General features: G+C 45.1%; 2 protein-coding genes across 2 annotated transcripts in view; one reads left to right on the top strand and one right to left on the bottom strand.

Annotated features, from left to right (window-relative positions):
- The window catches only part of TANC1 (tetratricopeptide repeat, ankyrin repeat and coiled-coil containing 1), a gene marked incomplete at its 5' end in the record, with an annotated part of 29,101 nt that extends 22,679 nt beyond the window's left edge, over nucleotides 1–6,422 (top strand). Inside the window, 7 exon segments of the mRNA XM_010186899.1 lie at nucleotides 1–10; nucleotides 121–296; nucleotides 807–939; nucleotides 1,742–1,833; nucleotides 3,510–3,656; nucleotides 4,267–4,367; nucleotides 5,126–6,422. The exon segment at nucleotides 1–10 is cut by the window's left edge and continues 105 nt beyond it. Coding sequence (XP_010185201.1) covers nucleotides 1–10; nucleotides 121–296; nucleotides 807–939; nucleotides 1,742–1,833; nucleotides 3,510–3,656; nucleotides 4,267–4,367; nucleotides 5,126–6,422 — 1,956 coding nt within the window.
- A 40-nt stretch (nucleotides 6,423–6,462) lies between these two features.
- Nucleotides 6,463–17,876, bottom strand: WDSUB1 (WD repeat, sterile alpha motif and U-box domain containing 1). The gene is made up of 11 exons (XM_010186898.1): nucleotides 17,479–17,876; nucleotides 15,730–15,914; nucleotides 14,672–14,764; nucleotides 14,028–14,121; nucleotides 13,107–13,140; nucleotides 11,806–11,846; nucleotides 11,594–11,700; nucleotides 10,553–10,732; nucleotides 9,194–9,334; nucleotides 8,048–8,207; nucleotides 6,463–6,562 (listed from the first exon to the last, which is right to left on the bottom strand). The coding sequence occupies exons 1-11, from the start codon at nucleotides 17,874–17,876 to the stop codon at nucleotides 6,463–6,465; spliced, it is 1,533 nt and encodes a 510-aa protein (XP_010185200.1).
- Between the last annotated feature and the right edge of the window lie 2,767 nt (nucleotides 17,877–20,643).

The following is a 20,643-nucleotide window of genomic DNA, read 5'->3' as shown; positions in this document are numbered from 1 at the left end:
CTGGCTGAAGGTAGGAGATGGAGCATGGTTCAAGGCTGTACCTGGGGCTGCGTCTGCGCGAGTTGGGTAATTTTGCTTTAATGAAGACATCTTGGTGACAAAGTTAATTTTGTTTTACAGGTGCCGCTATTTCATCTCTGGACAAGGAAGGGCTGACAGCCCTGAGCTGGGCTTGCCTGAAGGGCCACCGGGAGGTGGTGCAGTGCTTGGTGGAGAAAGGCGCAACGACCGACCAGACCGACAAGAACGGGCGGACGCCCCTGGACCTGGCGGCCTTTTACGGAGATGCTGACGTTGTAAGTGGAGCTGACAGCAGAGGCACTGAGCGCATACTGAGTGTTTGTAATACAGAGCAAAGCTTAGAAAATACATTGCCAGCCAAAAAAGAAAGGAGGTTTGAGGAAGTCGCCAACCCCATGCGCATATTTACTCAGAAAAGCCTTTTCTAGATAAGGTTTTAGTACCGAGGTAGTTGAGGCAAAGGCCGGCGTTACGCTGTTATTTTACACACGCTGTTTTACTTCACTGCGGTGCCGTCCCAACGCACTGCCCATGCTTGGGCGGCCACGGCTGCCTCTGTGTCTGGAGAACGTGGACACGGGAGGGGACCAGCAGAACGCGGTGGTCTTGGTGCATTTCTGGCACTGCCAGGAGCTTGGTGATGTTTACTCAGTTCCTTCACTGCAGCCCTTTGGTGCTGTTTGGTGGTGTTGCCGTACACTCAGTGTGCTCCAGGGAAGCGTGGGTGTGAGTGAGGTATTCACTGTTCTGCCTCTCCTACCAGGGCCCCGTGTTTCTCTCTGCAGGTGCAGTACCTGGTAGAGAAAGGAGCGATGATCGAGCACGTGGACCACAGCGGGATGCGGCCGCTGGACAGAGCCATTGGCTGCCGCAACACGGCCGTGGTGGTGACGCTGCTGAGGAAGGGGGCCAAACTGGGTGAGTGAAACTGTCCCGGCTCGGAGCATCTGCGCTGCTGGAACCGCTGTCATTCCGGTAGAGTGCATTAATGAGTAACTCGAGGTAGACACGGGATGTTGTGGGTCGTGCGGTTGGCGGATGCCCACACAAGAGCAGTCGATCTCGTGTGAGGGCTCAGCGCTCGCTGCAGAAGTGAGGAGGTGCAAGAATTTCACTGCTGAGGTCTGGAGCAGTCAGTCCTTACCTGGCTATTCTACCACGAGATACTCAAGCAAGGAAATTACGACTATGCTATCAGTGATACTTCATTCTGACACTACTAACAATTCAGATTAAGCAGCTTTAAATACATTTAAGTAACATTCTTTTAATAAATTATAGAATTGTACATTTTTGCAAAGGGTGGGCAAAAAATACATGTCCAGAAGATATTATTGGTAGGCAAGGAGATGGTGCAGCTGTGTACGTAATAATTATTGAACCTTTAAATCTTCATGTATTGTGCTTTGGGTACTGAGTGTGATCAAATACAGATCTTCACTTAGGCCTGAACCTTACCGTGATGTCTGTACTGTCCTGTACTGGCTTCAGACTGGGGTACCTTGAATTGGACCATTTAATGTACGGCTGCTGTCTGTGGGACAGGTATGGATATATAGGTATTTCAAATATATGTGCAGACAGTGATGATAATAGTAATAATAAGAGTTCCATGCAGGTGGAGTATCTACTGAAGTAGGATTAGGCTTTCTAGTGTGAACAGATACCAGAAACACACTTCCTTCCCTTTTGTCAGAGATCCTTAAAATTTAACTTGCAGGAAATGCAGCATGGGCAATGGCCACCTCAAAACCCGATATTCTCCTTATTCTGCTGCAGAAACTGATGGAAGAAGGAAATGTACTGTACAAAGTAGGTAGATTTTTATTTTTTCTGATAGCAGGACATTATAATTGGACTTCTGTCCAAAGGTAGATTAAAGTTCTTTGTACCTCCTTTTCTGTTCAAACAAGATGTGGACTTGCACATCCTTGTGCGTTGGGAACAGGAGCGAGAAATCTTGAGAACTCTGGGAAAGAGCCATTGAAAACCCCTGTGTACACTGAATAAATATGTTTTATTTGTTACCAAGTCGCTCTGTGAGCATTTGCAGCTGTCGGCTGCTTCTGAAGAGAACTCGGGATGTGAGGTGGTGTTGGGTTAAGTGACAGGCACAGCCTTTCTGTCAGGGCGTTGCTCTCCTGTGCTGTTTCCATCTGTGAGGAGCGAAGCGGCAGCTCCTGGGATGCAGTATTTTTACTGGAGAGACTGGGATCCTTTCTGTACACTGATCCAGCTGTGTGGTTTCATGGCACCACGTGCTGAGCACCTCACCTCAGCACCATTGTCTGTGCCAGCTGCAGGGTGGGTATCTGTAGGTTTTAAGGACTCGCAAATACCTGCACCCCATCTCTCATTTTGCCCCATGCCAAATGGCTTTGTGCAGTACCGGAGGGAGGCCCTCAAGACTTCGCCATCACGGACCAGGGCAGACCTGTGTCAGTTCTCCCAAATTCTGTACAGGAGCCCTGTGGTGGTTCATCAAGTGCTGGTCCTGAAAGGGTTTAGAGCTTTATACCGAGCAGGGACCTGTACACGAGGGCAGCGTTGGCCCTGCAGGACCACGGGTGCTGTGCCGAGGGCAGCCCAGCCCAGGCCTCACGGCTCTGTGCCTGTGTCCAGCTCTGCTCCATGGCGGAGCCTGCCCAGCCCCAGCCCACAGAGCACAGCGGGGCCTGGTCCCACTGCGTTTTACCATTGGTTACGCGAGGTGAAAGTTGGAGTTTGGGAGTGCTTCTTTTGATTACAGTGATTACAGACTTGCCGGAGCTATGGTATCTCATTTGGCTTGGTAGGCTTTTTCCAATGTACTACTTTGATTTATTTACTTGCCAAAGTGTTCTAAAGGGATGGTCATTCTGCAGGGTAACACGTATTTGAGTGTGCTCACAGTGTGCAGTCACTGTGATTCAGCTCTCCAGCTGAATAAGATAAAGCTTAAATATTTTTATTACCAGTTTCAACAGTAAATTTTGACCACTTCAAGTGTTAACATGAATCAAATAATAAAAAACACCCAATGTTTATGAAAATAGATTAACTTGCAGTATCTGGGTGGGGGAACATCCCTGTTGCTCCCCCTTCCCCTGCCCCTGTCCCTGTCTCTCATCCCCTGGTGGGGATGGATGAGCTGTGCTGGAAGCATCTGGGCCCTGGGGTCTGAATCAGCTGCAGCAGCAAATGTTTGATTGCTTTGCTTAAAAAAATAAGGATATGAACAATTAATTGTGTCCTACATGAACTGTACATGCAGTCGTTTCTCTGGTAGAAGCAGTATGTATTAATGCAAATGTTGTCCTGGTGAAGTGCCATTAAGGGTGAGTTTAGACACAAACACCACCTCTGTGCATACTCATTTTTTTAAAAAATATCTCTTGTTTTCTACCTGAAAAGCACCTGTTGGCAATGTCAGATATAAATGTGCTTTTCTGCAGCAGTAGTGCAGTATTACGAGTTTATGAAAAGCCTCTTGTTCCCTGAATTTGTAGAAAGGTAAGATGAAGGAAGCAGCGCAGCGCTATCAGTACGCCCTGAGGAAGTTTCCCCGGGAAGGATTTGGAGAAGAGATGCAGGCATTCACTGAGCTGAGGGTTTCGCTGTACCTAAACCTGTCCCGATGCCGCCGGAAAACAAACGTAAGCTCGCGCTGTTCACCTGTGGCCTCTGACGCTGCTGTTCCTCCGCGTTACTGAGCCTGTTCCTGGACTTGATTTCTGCTCCTTTGGAATCCTTTTCACTGTGTCCTGATCTTGGGCTGTGTTGTCAGCACGAGGGGATAGGTCAGGAGATGAGGGCATGTTTCCTGTTACAGCTGTTCTGTAGTGCAGTGATTTGGGGTTGATGAACTGCAGGATGGTTTGGTACTTTTAGAAGTGGAAAATGCCACCAGCCTGCGTTACCACGCAGCATAACCACTGCTGTGGCTGCCTTGTAGGTGCTGGCTGTGTCCCTGTGCCCTCCCCAGCGCATCAGATGGCTGCTGACAACCCGAATCACCATCAGAGCTAAATCCTGATCTCCCGAATGTGCCTTGCAGAGCTCCTGCTGTTGAGGCAGTGACCCCACACTCCCCAGTCACCTGGGGTGGATGAGGGCTCGGTCTGTCAGAAAACACCTGCTCTTGCTAATGGATACAGGCGACTTTCTGTGCTGTCCATCTGCGCTTCTGAAGCAGTGCTGTGAATAAAGAGCACACAGCTTGCTTTTATTGTCAATGTATAATGAGTGCATTTGTTTAAATTACAGGACTTTGGCATGGCTGAGGAGTTTGCTACCAAAGCACTGGACCTGAAGCCCAAGTCCTACGAGGCATATTACGCCAGAGCACGAGCCAAGAGGAGCAGCAGGTACTGTGTGCTCTGTGCCTCTCTCACTTCTGACACTGCAGTGACTCCTTTTATTTTCCACTACTGTATTTGGAATTTGCAGAGGTGAGGTTATTTTCCTTGTGCACGTCCCATCTGTGTTAGAAGCCAACCAAACCCACAAAGCAGTACTGAATACTGATGTAAGTAATGATTAGGCAGTCCAGGAAGCAGCGCGTTGCTATGAAGAGGAGTTATCAGTGTCAGTGCAGGGGCTGCTGCTCCCTGTAGCTCAGCACAGTGCTGTCAGCAGGGCCACCAAACTGCTTTTGTAGGACAGCTGTGCTGATGCATGAGCAGTTCAAGGTTACAGAGAATCCATGTGCTTTTAGAGCTGAAATAATCCCAAACTGTGTTAGTACAGCTGGAGTAGAGGGAGAGGTGCCCTTTGCTTTACCGTGCCTTTGCTAGGCAGAACAAGAAATGGTCCCAAAGCAGTGTGCAGTGAGTGCCCTGCTCTGCAGGTGACAGCCAAGGGCTTGAGACAACGCTCGGATCCTGGTGCTATCGGCACACTTCTGCACCTTCCCAAAAAGCGTTTGGGATGCCAGGGGAAGGCTCAGGGCTGGGCCTGTGCTTCCACCATAGGAAAGCATTTTGGGGTTGGAGAGCACCCAGTTCCTGCGCAGTCACCACCTGGCAGATGACAGCATTTCAGGGAAGGGGTGGGGGTGGAGGAGCTGCAGGCCATGCTGAGGCTCAGATTTGCCCGGGTTCTCGTTAACTGTTTCCCTCCACAGAAAGCTCCTCGCTGCTCTCTCTGACTTGCGTGAAGCCACGCAGCTGTGTCCAGGCAATCAGGAGATCAAGCGTCTGCTGGCTCGGGTGGAGGAGGAGTGCAGGCAGCTCCAGAGGACGCAGCAGCAGAAGCATCAGCCTGCACAGCTACCGCAGCAAATCAACAACTCTGATAACGAGGAGGAGGGTGCTATGCAAGGGGTGAACGACAACTTTAACCTTCAAGACAGGGAGGAAGAGCTGCTGCCCTCGGAGGAGCCTGTTTCCTCTCCGCAAAGGCTGCAGCGCCCCTTGGGTGCTTTGTCCCACAGCAGGACCCTTCAGGAAGGGGCCAAGGCTGCATCCCCTCAGAGCAGAACTGGCACCAAATACTTGAGGGAGCCAGGCTTGGTCGTGCAGCCGACAAAGCAGGCACAGATTGTGAAAACCAACCAGCACTTGAGCTCCGTCCAGCCTGGGTCAAAACCAGGGAGCAGCCCATGCAGCACAAAGACACAGCCGTCCCGGCAGCATCTTCCGCAAAGTCCCTTGCCAGTCCGGCACGCTAAAGCCCAGCATTTGGATGGGATGAGCACGTTGTCACCTGGTGGTGTTTCCGCAGGCCCTGGTTCTGAACTGTACGAGAAGTTTGCGTCCAGTCCGTGTTCCCCCTCACAGCACAGCGAGAGCCTCTCCTCCCGAAAGGCCAAACCCGCAGAGCAGGGCAGTGTTGCTGAAGGGCGGCAGCAGAGCCCCCTGCCTGCTGCTGTCTCCGGCCCCCCCAGCAGCAGGAGCCTCGGAGGCACGGCCTTGCCAGAGAGCACAAAGGGGCTGGGCCCGGACGTTCGCCTCAAGGAGAGCAGCACCACTCAGGTTCAGGGTCCTCTCGCTGAACACCGCCCTCGCAGCACCCCGTTCATGGGGATCATGGACAAGACTGCCAGGTTTCAGCAGAACCCCCAGTCCAGCCGCACTTGGCACTCCCAGGCAGCAGATGGATCATCAGCAAGTGCTGCTTCTGGGAGCATTCAGCCCTCAAAACTGGAGCAGTTCTCGGTCAAACAGTACCAGACTAAAATCCCCTCTACTGGTCCTGGCCCAGGAGACAGCAGCCAGAATGGCGTGCAAGCCAAAGAGCAGGAGGAGCTGAAGGGCCAAATGCCTGCACACGGTCAGGACAACAGAGCCCCTAAACAAGCATCACATCTGTACCCAGAGGCTGCCCCCAGACAGCCGTCTCATGTCGGTAAGGAAAACCACCACCTGAGTCACGTCACGGCTGCAAAACCAAAGCGATCGTTCATCGAATCCAATGTATAAATGTAATTGTGTATATTTACAGGGTTGCAAGACTTGGCTCCTACCATTGTAGGGTATCACTGCTAAGGTCCACGTTGGCCAGTACATCATGGGACACAACCACTTCAAACTGCTCCACCATCGCAGGGCAGTTACAGCAACTGGAATAGCAATGCTGTGTGAAGAGTCCATCAGGATCACCCACCCCCAGACATGGGCCTCGAGCACAGAAACCCTTTCCATTATCGTTCACCATGAAATAAAAATTTCCTTTTAGGTAGGGCTTTGATCTTGGCTTTTGGTTGCATTATATCTCCCCTCACAATAACCGTGCCTCTGTAACGCGTAAGTGCTTACTTCTCAAACCAGTGTTAGGAGAGATACCTGCTGCACAGTACTCGGATCTGTATATGTATGGGTTTTTAAAATCAAAGTATTTTATCTCTTTTTCTAGTGGGATCTAATTTGGGTTGCATGATGTACATTTAGGGAGCATAAATAATTTGTGTATGAGTGGGTAAGCTGTAAGCGGCCATGTTCTGACATGTAAATATAACTATTTTTAGTATCTAGAGGAAATCAAGTAAAATAAGCAGTGACATTTGCATGTGCATTGAAAGGCTCTGACCATATTGGTTACTGCACTGAAGAACACACTATTACAGCATATTAACTATAACCGCACTTTATATAGTTTGTCTAACCACCTCTGGGTGCTATCTTAAAGCAAAACGATTTATTGTTTATATCTGTGGAAAAGGTACAGCAAGGAAATGTTCAGTGAGTTTTTATGGGAAACCCAAGGAATGGATGGGGTGAAGATGAAAGTTTGAGGAAAAGTGAATGTGCAGCTGCGTGACAGGATGATGAAGGTGTGAGGTTTTCAGAGGAAATGAGGTTTTATATCAGCAAGAACGTCCTGAAAATAAAGATGTAGTGACAGTGCTATGAGTGCAATTAGGCTGGAGTGGTCAGTACGCAGGCACTCTTCCCATCCTGTTGTGTACAGTGTTTGTGTAAACAGCCGTACCCCTTTTTACAAATTCTGTTTTTAGTTTGCATCGTTACGCTTTAGCTTATTTATTGGTTACTGTTTCCTTGGTATTTTGTACAAGTCCTATATCAGTCTTGTCCTGTAGTTCTATTTTTGCACAGCTACTGTATTTTTTCCATACAAAATAAAGATTATTAATATACCTGCGCGATGAGATGCAGTCACTGGTGGCTACAGGAGAAACTGCCAGCTTTCCCAACTACGTGCTCAGCAACAGAGAACGATATTTCTGGTTTTGAAATTGGAAAAAGAAATTATATGGATTAGATACTTAACATTTCTTATCTTCTGAAGGGCTAACTTTGCAAAATCAAGCCTCAACACTCAGTGTAAAGAAAATTTTAAGAATAGTTTATTTGAGAAACCGTTTCTCAATACTTAATTTCTTAAACAGAAATACCACAAAGTAAAATCAGCAGTAACTTAGAAGGTTTTAATTTATTTTCCTTCTAACAAACATTTAAATGACAGCCACAGGTAGGAACAGAAACACTTCTTTTTCTTTACAGTTGTTTTTGATAGTTATTTCCTTTAGCTACACAGTGTTTAATTTAAATTAATTCTAATAAACACCTTCAGCTGCAGGGTTTACCTGCACTTGTGCTGCGTCTCCAGCCAGCGGCTGATGGCCATTTTTAGTGTCCTGTTCGGTGTCAGCACCAGCGAGGGCAGGGGCAGGTTGGTCATGGGACTGGAGCGCCTCTTCTTGCTGAGCCAGTTTCCTATCGCGTCCTTTTCATAGGAGTAGCCGTCTACAAACAGACATCAAAAGGGTTTGTTACAGATGCTCAGATGCTGTTAAGCTGTCAAGATCTGAGCTGTTTACAGTTAAAAGGGTGCAAGGGAATCAGTATTTACAAACGGGAACATTAAGGTACAGAAAAATTACCTGGTGTGTGACACCTATACCATAAACTCGTACATCTTTGTTTCAGATTGCACAGTCAGATGTATTACAGTAAAGTTTATATAGCTGCATTAAGATTACAATGTGGTTAAGCCTTTTAAATTACATGGACTTAGCAAACTGATGAGTACAAGCTATTTAAGACAGCACTACAGCATTATCAGTCAGTTACAGCTGCAGGAATCTGTTGTTCATTGACTAAAGCAGCATTTTGGGTGCACAATTCTTGCAGGGGTGGCTGGAGCCCTCCCCCAAACCGGGTATGGGGGTGAGCATGGGGTGGGCACAGCACAGGACAAGGTTAAAACTATAAACCAGTATTTCTTCATGAAATGTTTTAACTACGTAACAGCTTCTGCTCCTCACATACCTCAGTTCCAAGGTCTGTTTGGATTTAATGGCTCTCACTCTGTACAGACTTACACAGTGCATACACACGGTGTGCTAAGAGCAGTAACAAGACAGGGGTTTGTTGGTCCCCCTGTCCCCATGTGCACAGTTCCATTCTGCACCCATCATGACACCTCTGTAATGAGGCTTGCAATTATATCTGCAAAGGCACATGAATGAAGGAACATCAAAAAAATAATAATCTGTACAGCCTCATCAGCAGAGCTGGCACTAAGCTAAGTGCTCGATATTGTCTTTTTCTCCGTATCACAGATGTAATTTGGCAAGCACAACATTTACCACAGATGTATTTTATTGCAACAGCTATTATTTAAAATAGTTTCTTTCTACAACTGATACAAAATGCCTTTTTGTGTTACCACACCTATCTCTACCCTTAATAACCTCATTCATTGTGGTCAATGGTAATTAAAGACTCACCTGCTGCAATGACCGGATCCTTCATGAGCTCCCTCGTTATCGGACACAGGAACTCGTCAGGGACAGCAACAGCAGCAGAGATGGTTTTGGTCCTCAGTTCCTCGATCTTCTGGAGGACTTTGCTGCGCAGGCCTAGGGACTCTGGGCAGTTGTTTGTACATGATGTGGACAGAGACAGGTAAGGCAGAGAGGCTGCGCATTAATCAGTGGTTACAGCAGACACAGCCCATCCCACCCCAGAACAACCTGCAGACACCACCACCACAGCCCAGCACAGCCCATCCCCTGTGCTGCCAGCACCACCTGGGTGAAAACAGGAACACCGCGCGAGGCAGCACCACTGCACAGACACAGCACCGCTGCACAGGCACCGCACGCTGCTGCAGGTAACGCTGGGCAGAGTGGAGAGCAGCACTCCCCTCCTTCAAACAGCTGTGCAAGTGATGGTGTGAAGGTGTGCGAGTGCCACCATCACCTTGAGCACAGCCTGCCCACCACCACAGCATCCAAACGTGGAGTCCTCACCCTGGACCAGCTCTGCCCTGGGGTTTGGCACAGGCTTGTACCTCTGTCACCGTTACGAAGCTCACTCTGTCACAGAGCAGTAGGGGACCTGGCACAGAATTAGACACTACAAAACAGCACAAATGCTGCTAACTCAGATTTAGATTCATGGTGGGGCTTCACGCTTACAAACTATATTCAGATTAATGCATGGGAACCTAAATCTTTCATAAATTCTCATCATGTCCGGTTATATTTTATGAGAGGTATTTTATTAATACCCTTGCCAAAAAGATTGCTCACAATCTAGTTTAATGCTTGATTCCAACCACTGAAGGTGGGGAGCGGGTGGGGACGCTCAAGTTACGTTTATTCCCCTATCTCCAAAATACCTAAAAACTAAAACATACCTTGCGTGTTTCTATTACGATAACAGCACACTGAAGAATTTCACTGCTAAATTCAAGGTAGTTGGCCACACAGTATTACAAGCATGGCACTTGTGCAGACTGACAGGAAAAGCTACAGAGTACCCTCTTCACCAGTCAGAATCATTTATACATAAAAGCTAAAACTCATTTTCCACAGCTTCATGATACGAGATCTAAAAAGGAAAACAGCAACAAAAGCAGGCAGGACCACCCAATTCGGCACTGTTGGTGAAAGTGCATTTTGTGTCTCCAAAAAGAGAGTATTGTGGATAATGCGACATCAGGGGTTTTTATCAGCCCTGGTAATGAAATAAAAATGCATTTCAGGGAAAAACCATCCATGTATGGAAGTCCTAACTCACTTTCATTCCAACATTTCACGCATACTGAAAAGATTAGAAACTAGTTGGATTTCTATACTCACCAATTTTTAGTTCATTAGTCAGACTTTCTTTAGTAAGCTTCAGCAGCTCCTTGCCATCAATGTTATTCATTTTGAAGAGCCCAACAAGGTCTGCCAAGTCTTGTGCACAAAGCCAGGCTGAAACATCGTCCTCTGACCAGGCCTCAACAGTCTCCTCGCTGTCATTTCCTGCCGCGTTTCCTTTGGACAGAGAAAAGATGGTTTAAAATAAACCAGACACCTCCTTCCTTGCCACCTCCCCCAAAACCAACCATGAGAGAAAGCCCAGCTCTGAAAACAATGGCAGTAACAAATGCTGCTCTTCACATCCCCAGCACCTAACAAAATAAATGCTTATTAGACACCACTTCGGTGTGGGGCAGTAATTCTTGTTTGTCTCTTACCTACCAATTTCCAAAGTTTAAAGGAATTTAATCTCCCCAAAGTTTAAAGGAATTTTCTCTCTACACTTCTGTCAAATCTGAACTGACCTAGAAGACGGAAAAGCGTCAGCAGACACCAAAACCGAATATCAGCCCTCCTTAGAAAAGCAGACCAAAGCTCAGACTTACTCCTGTGCTTTGACCTATGTCCCTTTGCTCCACATACTTTAGGTGCTGGTGTATTCTGCAACAACAATTATCCTGTTTTTTTCACCTATACCAACTGTGAAGCAGTATTTACTGTTCACAATTATCCCTGCAATTAGCATCTTTTATGGTTAACTTGGCACCAATAGTACTTGTCCAAAAAGTCTTTCAGTGCTGTGGGAATAACACTCGCCTCTTAAATGCTGTCCAGAGAGTAAGAAATGGCAAACATCAGCAAGGAAGATACAGCAGATTGATAAATTAAAATACTTTTAGTATATCTCTTCTTAAAACCAAAATAATCCCTCTGTAGGACATCAGTAAGATCAACTCAGAAAAGAGAAATAACATGCACACAATCCTGAGGTTAGAAACCACCTGCACGTAAGAAAATGCGGGGTGTGCGCATCTTCAGAAGGTGCTCAGCAATACTGTGCTTTAAGAACAGATGACAAATACTTCGCACACCAACCTGCACAGGGCTGCCTGAGGTCAAACTGCCATATGTTCACTGTTTTATCCATTGAACCTGTGGCAAGCAAGGGACTACATGGTGCAAAAGCACAAGTTGTAACATATCTACAAATAGAAAGAAATGTGTGAAAATTCACAAGAAAATTATCTCATTTCTTTCATTTATCAACAGAAAATGAGAATAATCATACTGATTTTTATCATTCTTACCTGGTATGCTGAGACAAAGTATGAAGGATACTGCCAGTACTCTGCAAAAGAATATTTGTGATTTTAAATCTTAAAGAATAAAAAGAACGTTCATTCATCTGTACACTTTCTTTCAAAGTAACGAATACACTGGAAGATGACAGAAGTCACCTTCAGAGCAGTATTACACCACCTCACCAAAGCTGATCAGCAGAGTCAGAAACGCAGCCTGGATCTGCTGCCCCAAATCCTCCACCCACGCACCGCTGCAGCCCCTCAGCAACCTGCCTTTCAGCACAGTCGCGCCAGAAACACCCGCTGAATTAATTACAGCCATTAATTACAGCCATGCTGGCTGCTCACGTGGATAAAAACATTCCTTCTACAAGTCCAGGATGAGAAATGACCAGAAGTGCAGAGGTACCTGAAATCCAGACAGGCTCCATGCTACAACCCTCCATCTGGGCCAGTAATTACCCACTCCCGTGGCTCCCCTGTCTGGCCACTGGTTGCTACTCAAGAACAAACCCCTGAACTTCCACACAGTTTTAACTTATGATTTGAAAGGTTTTCCTTATGAAAGATAAAATTTCTTCAAATTACTAAAATAATTGGGCCAAAAATTGGGAAGGTATCAGATTAGAGATTTTGGTGAAAAAATTTAACCCTATTTGAAAAATCGGATCAGTACAATAGTATGTGCAGAGAAAGCTGCAGGAGCTCAGAATGTGTTCATCTCTCATTTTCAACCAAATTATAATTATTTTTAATAGTATAAGGTACTAAAGGTAAATACCATTTAGATGTAAGTGACAAAAGATGTAATAACAGTATTACAGAAAATGTCTAAACAGTGTTTTAAAGACACTGTAATAAACATATTCTTTATTATGTTTCTATTTTATATGCACTTTATATACAATTAAGTAATTTCCATTATCATCATTCCTGGTATTATGTCAAAAGCCACAGTTGTCCTCGCTTTGCAAGCTAAGATAAATTTAGGATAATAAAAAAAATCCTTCTACTTCAATGTAAAGATAACACCTAAGTATGGAGTTCATTGAATAGAACTCTAATGTAGAGAAATCGAATAACAAACCCCTCAAAGAAAGGTAAACAGAAAATGAGAAAGATGGATCCATTCTCAAGAGACATTTCTCCCTCAAACTCCTCTCCCCTCCTCCCGCCAAATGCACAGTAAACATTTTAGGCTTATATAGTTCCTATTCTTTAATATTTCTTTATGCTGTAAGTCACTGCAAAAGCAGCGCTGATACCTAAGGACAATACAAGGAATGACTGCACTGCGCTGTACTTACAGTTTCATATATGATGACACACTTGTCCACAGACCTGTTAGAAAAACACACTGGCACTGAAATGATGCAGTGAGGTAAAAGTGAATTATTCTTATTGAAGAGGAGGAAGAAAAAACCTTTTCCACAAACAAAGTAAGAGCAAAAAGATTTCTTAACAGCACCTTTTGGAAAGCTTAGATCTCTAAATGCGCTCTATCCATGCCCACCTTAAAACACCACTGACTGGCTCCAGGATGACGTAAAGACAGTGGTTAAAAATGAAAGCTCTGCACTTCCACGAGCATTTCTGGTGTAAGGGACTTGCACAGTGCTGATGCACTGGCCCCGGCTCCGACTGCTCCCCTGTCTGCACCGTACCCACTTCGTGTCCGCAGGCAGCAGATGCACAGAGCCTGCCCGTCCACTCTCTGCTCCGGGCACTTCCAGTCATTTTTAAACCTTTTTATTTGCAAAGCAAGCTGGAGTAGCAGTGCAATGCAATACATAAAATACAGTGGTGCAACAGAATCGATACATAAAGTATTTAAATGAAATACAAATTGCATAGTCATTTACCGTGACAGCAGTGTTTCCTGAAAGACTATATGGGATAGACATTTCACTTACGGCAATGTAAGTGAACACGTTAACCCATATGTCTAATGTAAAATAAAATAACTCTAGATCACAAACATTCCTAATGATCTTCAAATACTGAAAAAACTCCCTTACAAAGAATACAAAGCCAAAAACTCAATCACCCACAAGACACAAACCAACTGGAAAGCCATCTCAATAGTGCTGGAGGTCACAGAACCATTCCTTAATTACTGGAAATGTATTTTGAAATCTCCAACTCTTTTGAACTCTGTTTTACAGTAATTAAGTGTGAACCTGGACAGCCATCTGCATGAACTGAAGCAAGTGGAAGATACTGCTTACCCTGAAACTAACATCTGACCATCGCAAGAAAACGCACAAGCCAGGACCGGGGCTGAATGTCCATCCAATGTGCACTTGTATTTTAATTCAACACCTAGAAATACAAAAAGGAAATTATTACATATGGACACACTTGACGAGGTGTAAGACAAGCTGCTTCTAAAAAGTGTAAAGCTGCACTAAAGATGTGACTCTGTGACACAGATAAAATGTCACAGAGACTACTTAAAATTTTGACACCTCTGACTTCCTCACTCTGCAGTCGTAACATGTCCAGCAGTGCTTTAGGTAACCAAATGTGTGCCTGTACACACAGCATTCATCCTTGCAGACTTCTGTACAAAAGAGATCACAAAGCAATGCCCTCTGGAGATGTTTCTGCCTCGTCCCTGTGCAGCTGCCACATGTCCACAGCCTCACTGCAGCAGGAGCCAGCACTGTGTCCATTGCTCCAGCTCCTGCTCCAGGCCACTGAGGGACGAAGGGAAACCTCTCCCTGGCCTGGGAGACACAGAGCTTCCACCACACCAACCTGCTCACGGGCCACAGCACAGAGGTTACTGGTTGCCAAAAGACCAAAATGCTGAAAGAGTTTTGGAGGACTTAAGACATTGGAATATGAGAAAAACCATGACCATACACACCCAAGAAATGTGCAAACGAAATAAGCCAGAGTTTGATCTGATTATCTTGACCACAAGAAGCCATCTGGAAGTATCTGAATCCATGATCATCATCTGATAAAATACAAATATATTAATGGGAATCAGAAGCACTGAAAATAAGAGTGTATCAGTGAACGATATCAGCATTCTTATACTAGAATTTGGTAAAGTTCCTTAATCTCAGTACTACTTTTAAGAAGCGTTAATAAAAATAACTGCAGAAGTTCGAAAACCATTTAGAACTAAGAAACAGGTATCACTCTTATACTGCTTCCTCAACAAGCAGATGAAGACCAGACCTGGGCTCATACTTTAAGTTTTCCTGATGGTAAATGTTTGATTCCTTTACCTACTGAGTGCTATCCATATAGTCTTTTAACCTAAACTACGTGGTTACATCCATTTCTTCTACAGTTCAGCAATTCTCAAACTTAACCATATATACATATACAAAACGTGAGGCCATCTGATACGCTGTTTTCATTATTTTAAACGTTCAGCTCTGTATTTTTATAAACTAAGTGATGTTTCACTACTGCTGTCCAGCTTGAGCAATGCCGCATTAAAGCCAAAACACAACAGTAACAGTTTTATGGAGTTCCTGCTCTATTCCCACCCCACAGCCCAAGCGTTCAGCCCACGGGGTCTACAGCCCCTGCAGTGCTTTGATCCAGTCCTGCCCTTGGGAGTGAAGGGGAACGGTCCTCATGCACTGCATCTCCTCATACCCTGCTGGCTCTGGGAGATGAGCTGCACGTACAGACACTGCCCAAACCTTCTCCAAACCCTGACAGGGTAATTAGCTACTGAAAGCTATTACAGGCATGCTAATCACCTTGTTTGTTGACCTAGTATATTTTTTGCCATCAGCCTGACCACAACTTTTACGTAAGGATATTTTAAAACATCAGCTCTTCCCAATGTCATTTCTGTCTCGAGCCCTGATGACAAAAAGAGCATGAAAACAAGAGCTAGACAGAAATAAAACAACTCTTTTTTTTCCCAATATTCCTCCCTTGACAAGTCAAGCAACTGACCAGAAATTTGCCGTGAAGAAATATCACAGCAGGTGACGCCCAGATCGTGTGCTTTTTCATTATGCAGGCATCTCATTTTATCATCCCAAATGGTCACATCGCCACACGACGATCCAGTGACAAAGAAACTTCCATTAGGAGCAAACGCACAGGCCACCAAAGAGCCGTCTTTAACATTCCCAGATCTGAAAAGCAGGAGTATGCAGGATGTGAATTTCGAGTAAATATGCTCTGAAGCATCTCTACAAAGCAACCTCACACAACACACCAAACTGCTCCAGGTTTAGTGCCATGGAGCATGCAGCAGAACGGAGGGACACTCACACCACTGCAAAGAGATGCGAGACAAGCGCAGCAGCAGGAACCAGGACTGAGCTTCAACTGCAGGAGGAAGCCATGAGACAGCACCGCAAGGCAGCTATGTTCACTGAGTGGTAAAATGATCCTCAAACTAAAGACGATCTGCATGGACTTGCCGTTTGAAAAGCACAATGCACTGATAAAAGTCTACGGCAGGGTAAATTTTAAAAGTCAAATACACAACTATCTTAACACAGATTTACAGGTACACAAACAGGGGAAAAGACGACTCCCACAGTCTCTCTGTTCTGCTTCTGAAGACAAAGAACACCTACTGATCCATATGGGAAGCTGTAGCTGAGCAGAATGCTTTGTGATTTATGATACAGGGTTAATTTTGGACTAACTGTACACAAGAGAAGACAATGTGAAAGAAATTATTTCTATATTTTAACTAAGTCAGCCAAAGCACTTTGTAAAACTGATCTTATTCCCATCTGAATCACTGCTGTGGAAGGTAAAGGCAGAGAGGCCACAGAAGCAGTAACATGCTGGACGGGATTGCCAAACCCAAACAAGTTTGGCTTTCAGAAATGGCTGCTCCTGTATCCTGAGTGAAACATGCCCTCAATTCTCTCAAATTCCTTATTTATTTCCTAACTTTAGGGAGATGTTGGTAATTGCTGCTCTAAAACCTCAATAATGTCATGCCTAAGCACAGGTTACAACAACCGGCCTGAACACTTCACTGAATGCAGAGAGATGTAGAGGAGGGCGGTGAAGATCACCCCAAGGTTCACACCTTTCACAAGGTTCACTGTGCAGCATCAGTGCCAATGCTCATGTGCTCTGTTCCCAACGTTTGGTGAGATGGTGGCTGTCATACAGCTCCAGCGCTCCCTCCTGGCACCGTCAAGTCTTAAACTGCACAGTTTCAGGACATGGCAACAGTTTCCAAACTCTTTGATTGCTGGATTATCAAGCTCCTAAGACCTTCCTGAACTTCAAATAGCCTTGTAGTTAAATACTTAATTAAAAACTACTAAGTGTAATGCAATATAAGGCACCCAGCACTGCCAGGCTCCACTAACAGTATATTACGCATCACAGATTGCTGACCCAGATTCATGCAATATGCAGCACATCCTGATTTCATGTTTAATCACTGAAAACACTTCCATGAATTTAAAAAAACAGGTTTCAGATGAAAGCTAACTTAGTAAAAATTAAAGCTTCTTGAGTTTGTGTTAATTTTAAAAAAAAACAAACAAACACTCAGCACTTCTCCATCTCCTGTTGACAAACTTTTGGTCTTCTAAATCCAATTCCTATTTCCTCGTGATACCAATCAGCAGTGTGAGCCTGCAAGCCCCGTAACAGTACAGCGTGCTATGTACACTATGTTCTTAAAACTGCAAACAAGGCTGACAACAAGTACCTGGGACTCACCTGTACGGTTTCAGAGTCTGCATGTTCCACAGAACCACACTGCCATCCGCCGCCCCCGACACCAGGTACGCGGAGTCGGGAGAGAAGCGGCAGACCCTGACAGCGCTGCCACTGGGCTGCTCCAGCGCCGCCAGCCTCTGGCCATCGCGCGCATCCCACACTGCAGTGGTGCCGTCGGTGGAGCACGACGCTAAAAGCTGTCCCGACGGAGAGAAGCAGCAGCAATGCACAGCGTAGGTATGGCCTTTTAAAGGCGAGTATGGAAGCTCGATGAAGTTGTCCAAAGAATAAACACGAACTGTTTTGTCTAAGGAACAAGTAGCCAAGCACGATGATGAAAAGGCACAGTAGTTGACATCATCACTGTGATCTGCTAAAGCGTGAATTAATGTTGCCATTTCATCTGCTTTGGATGTAAATATCTGAAAAAAAGTTACACAGTTAGACTTCTCTCTCCTGCTTCATAAGTGAAGCACACCACCTTAACAAGACACAATCTCCAGCAAAGAAAACAACAAATTCATTTGCAAAGGCAGATTTTTCATCTAAGCGTTGTTTTATCTTCAACCTAAATCAGAGATTATCACAGCACAGCAACAAGAGGAGGTGCTTCAGCCCCTGAGTGCTCTCACAGCCTCTGGACCCACCCCAACAGCTCCATGTCTGTCTTGCACTGGGACCCCAGAGCTGGATGCAGTGCTGAGGAGAAGGGGAGAATCCCCCCTCGCCCTGCTGGCCACAATGCTCTTGATGCAAACCAGGATACAACTGCATTTCTGGGCCGCGAGTGCATACTGCCAGCTCATACTTGGTTTTTCACCTACCAATATTCCCAAGTCCTCCTGTGCAGGGCTGCCCTCAACCCATTCATCCCCCCACTCTGCCCTGATACCGGGCACTGCCCTGACCCAGGTGCAGGACCTCGCACTTGGCCTTTTTGACCTTCTTCATGAGTTTGCCCACTCCTCACGCCTGCCAAGGCCCCTCTGGACAGCATCCCTTCCCTCTAGAAAAGTGAATCAACAGCTTGGTGCCACCTGCAAACCTGCTCAGGGTCATTCACACCACTCCCTGCATCACTGATGAAGATATTAAACAGTATTGGTCGAAGTACAGACCCTTGAGGGACACCACTCGTCACTGGGTTCCATTTAGACTCCGAGCCATTGACTGCAGCCCTTTGGACACAGCCAGCCAACTCCAGACCCTTCCACAGTCCAACCACCACCAAACCCACCTCTGGGAGTGTGGTACCACTAAAGCCGTGCCAAGTCCAGGCAGATGACAGCAGCAGTTCTTCCCTTGTCCACTGATGCAGCTACCCCATCATAGAGGGCCACTACCTTAGTATACCAATAATTAGTAGTATACCAATAATTAGTAGTATACCAATTCCTAGATTATTACAGCAATACATTTTTATTAAATATTATCTAAATGAAAAAAGCTTGGTAAGTTTTCCTATTGATCTAGGATTACAAGGTCTCTCTGTATTTGCTCTCAAACTATCCTCTAACTGTCACGTATCCATTTCCAAGCCATCCACATCAACAAACATTTTTCTGACAGTGTGGAATTAGCAGAAACACGTCTCATTGCACCTATAAACCTGAGCCCAGGAAGGAACAGACGGCCCGGTCTCCAGCTGGTAGCAGGCTACAGATGTACGCTAGGACTGAAACGCAAACCACAGAAAAGGTTGCCTCTTCAAAATGTTTTATACTAAAATGTAAACATTAGGAGAGTCCCACAGAGGCAAATAAAGATACTTTTCACACTTTATTCACCTTAGTTCTTTATTGTAAGATGTGTCCTCAACTATCCTTTGTTCTGACAGAAAACAGTGTGGTATAAACCCAAAAGCAATGCTTCAGCTACACCAAGAGCATACAAAAAAAATCATCTCACACTTGTATATAAACACTTTCAGCAACTCTAACCACATGTATCCAGCATTCTTCCTCTTCCCGCTAACAACTCCAAAAAAGTACATTTGGACATTACCACCAAAAAATGACCTCCAAAACATCAATGAAGAAGCAACATCAGAAAGATTCCTGGAAACTGTTCTAATCTTGCTGAAATAAGTTGCAATGAATTATACCTTGCAGTTTACAGATTGAACACTTGATAGACTCCTTTTAAAAACAGCACTTAGAGCACTTGTTACAGTACAAATGAGTAGACAACTGTAGGTATTCTTTAGAATAAAAGAAGATTAAACAATACCTTCATATCTGCAGGTCTAATCTAGATGAGCACTGATATCTGATGACCACAAAGATAAATTTTCCTTTCCAGACCTGAATATCTTATTCAAATTCAAACTTCTGCTGCTTTTTCCATTTGTAATGGCCTTTGGCATTCATAATGGCAAAACATCAGAGTAACTCCAACAGGCTTGTGTTGCCAGTGAGAGATCTGACACAATTTTCACGTAAATCAAACATTACATACCAAGTTACACATGTACCTCTAAGCTAAGATGTCAGTATTATGAGAAATTGCATTTGCTGCTCCATAAAGCAACAGCAGAAAAGATGAACTCCAAGCACCTTTTCCCAGTATTTAAGGCTGCTGGGACCAGTTCAGATCTTGGCATCAGACACGATTTGCACTGCTGTTGTCTAGGAAGGCCCCTAAAGGGTACATCCCAACCAGCTCCTCCCTGTGCAGCGTATGTCAAAGTTCCCAGAGTTCCCACAGCGCCACAAGGCAGTGCCCACAACTCTGGGAAGTTGTTTATGTTGAGCAGCAGCAGCAATACTACTGAGTTATGTATCTAAAACTGCAGACTATTACTGAAGTGCTTCATTATGAACAAGAATTTCAGAGTTGAGAGGCAACTGTTAACAGGTGTGGTTTTATGCACATATACACACACATATGTATATACACACATGTTCATATGTATGTGGATGTATAAATACGTGTATGTAAAAATGTACGCATACATGCACACATATATATGTATACAAATAGACACAAAGGCACACATAAAGGCAAAATAACTCTTTCCTTCAGGCAGCATATAACTTGCCAACTTAGTTAGATCAGATCTTTGAATGCTCTATATTTTAGCTTCAAGATTCTCCCAGTTTCATTACTATTCTCTTTAAAACCATTAAACGGACCAAGTAGTGTCAACTCTTACCTCAATGTTCT

The sequence above is a fragment of the Mesitornis unicolor genome, unplaced genomic scaffold, assembly GCF_000695765.1.
Source record: "Mesitornis unicolor isolate BGI_N332 unplaced genomic scaffold, ASM69576v1 scaffold20266, whole genome shotgun sequence".
Classification (NCBI taxonomy): domain Eukaryota; kingdom Metazoa; phylum Chordata; class Aves; order Mesitornithiformes; family Mesitornithidae; genus Mesitornis; species Mesitornis unicolor.
Note: the sequence above shows the minus strand (reverse complement) of the source record. Positions and strands in the feature narration are given on the sequence as shown.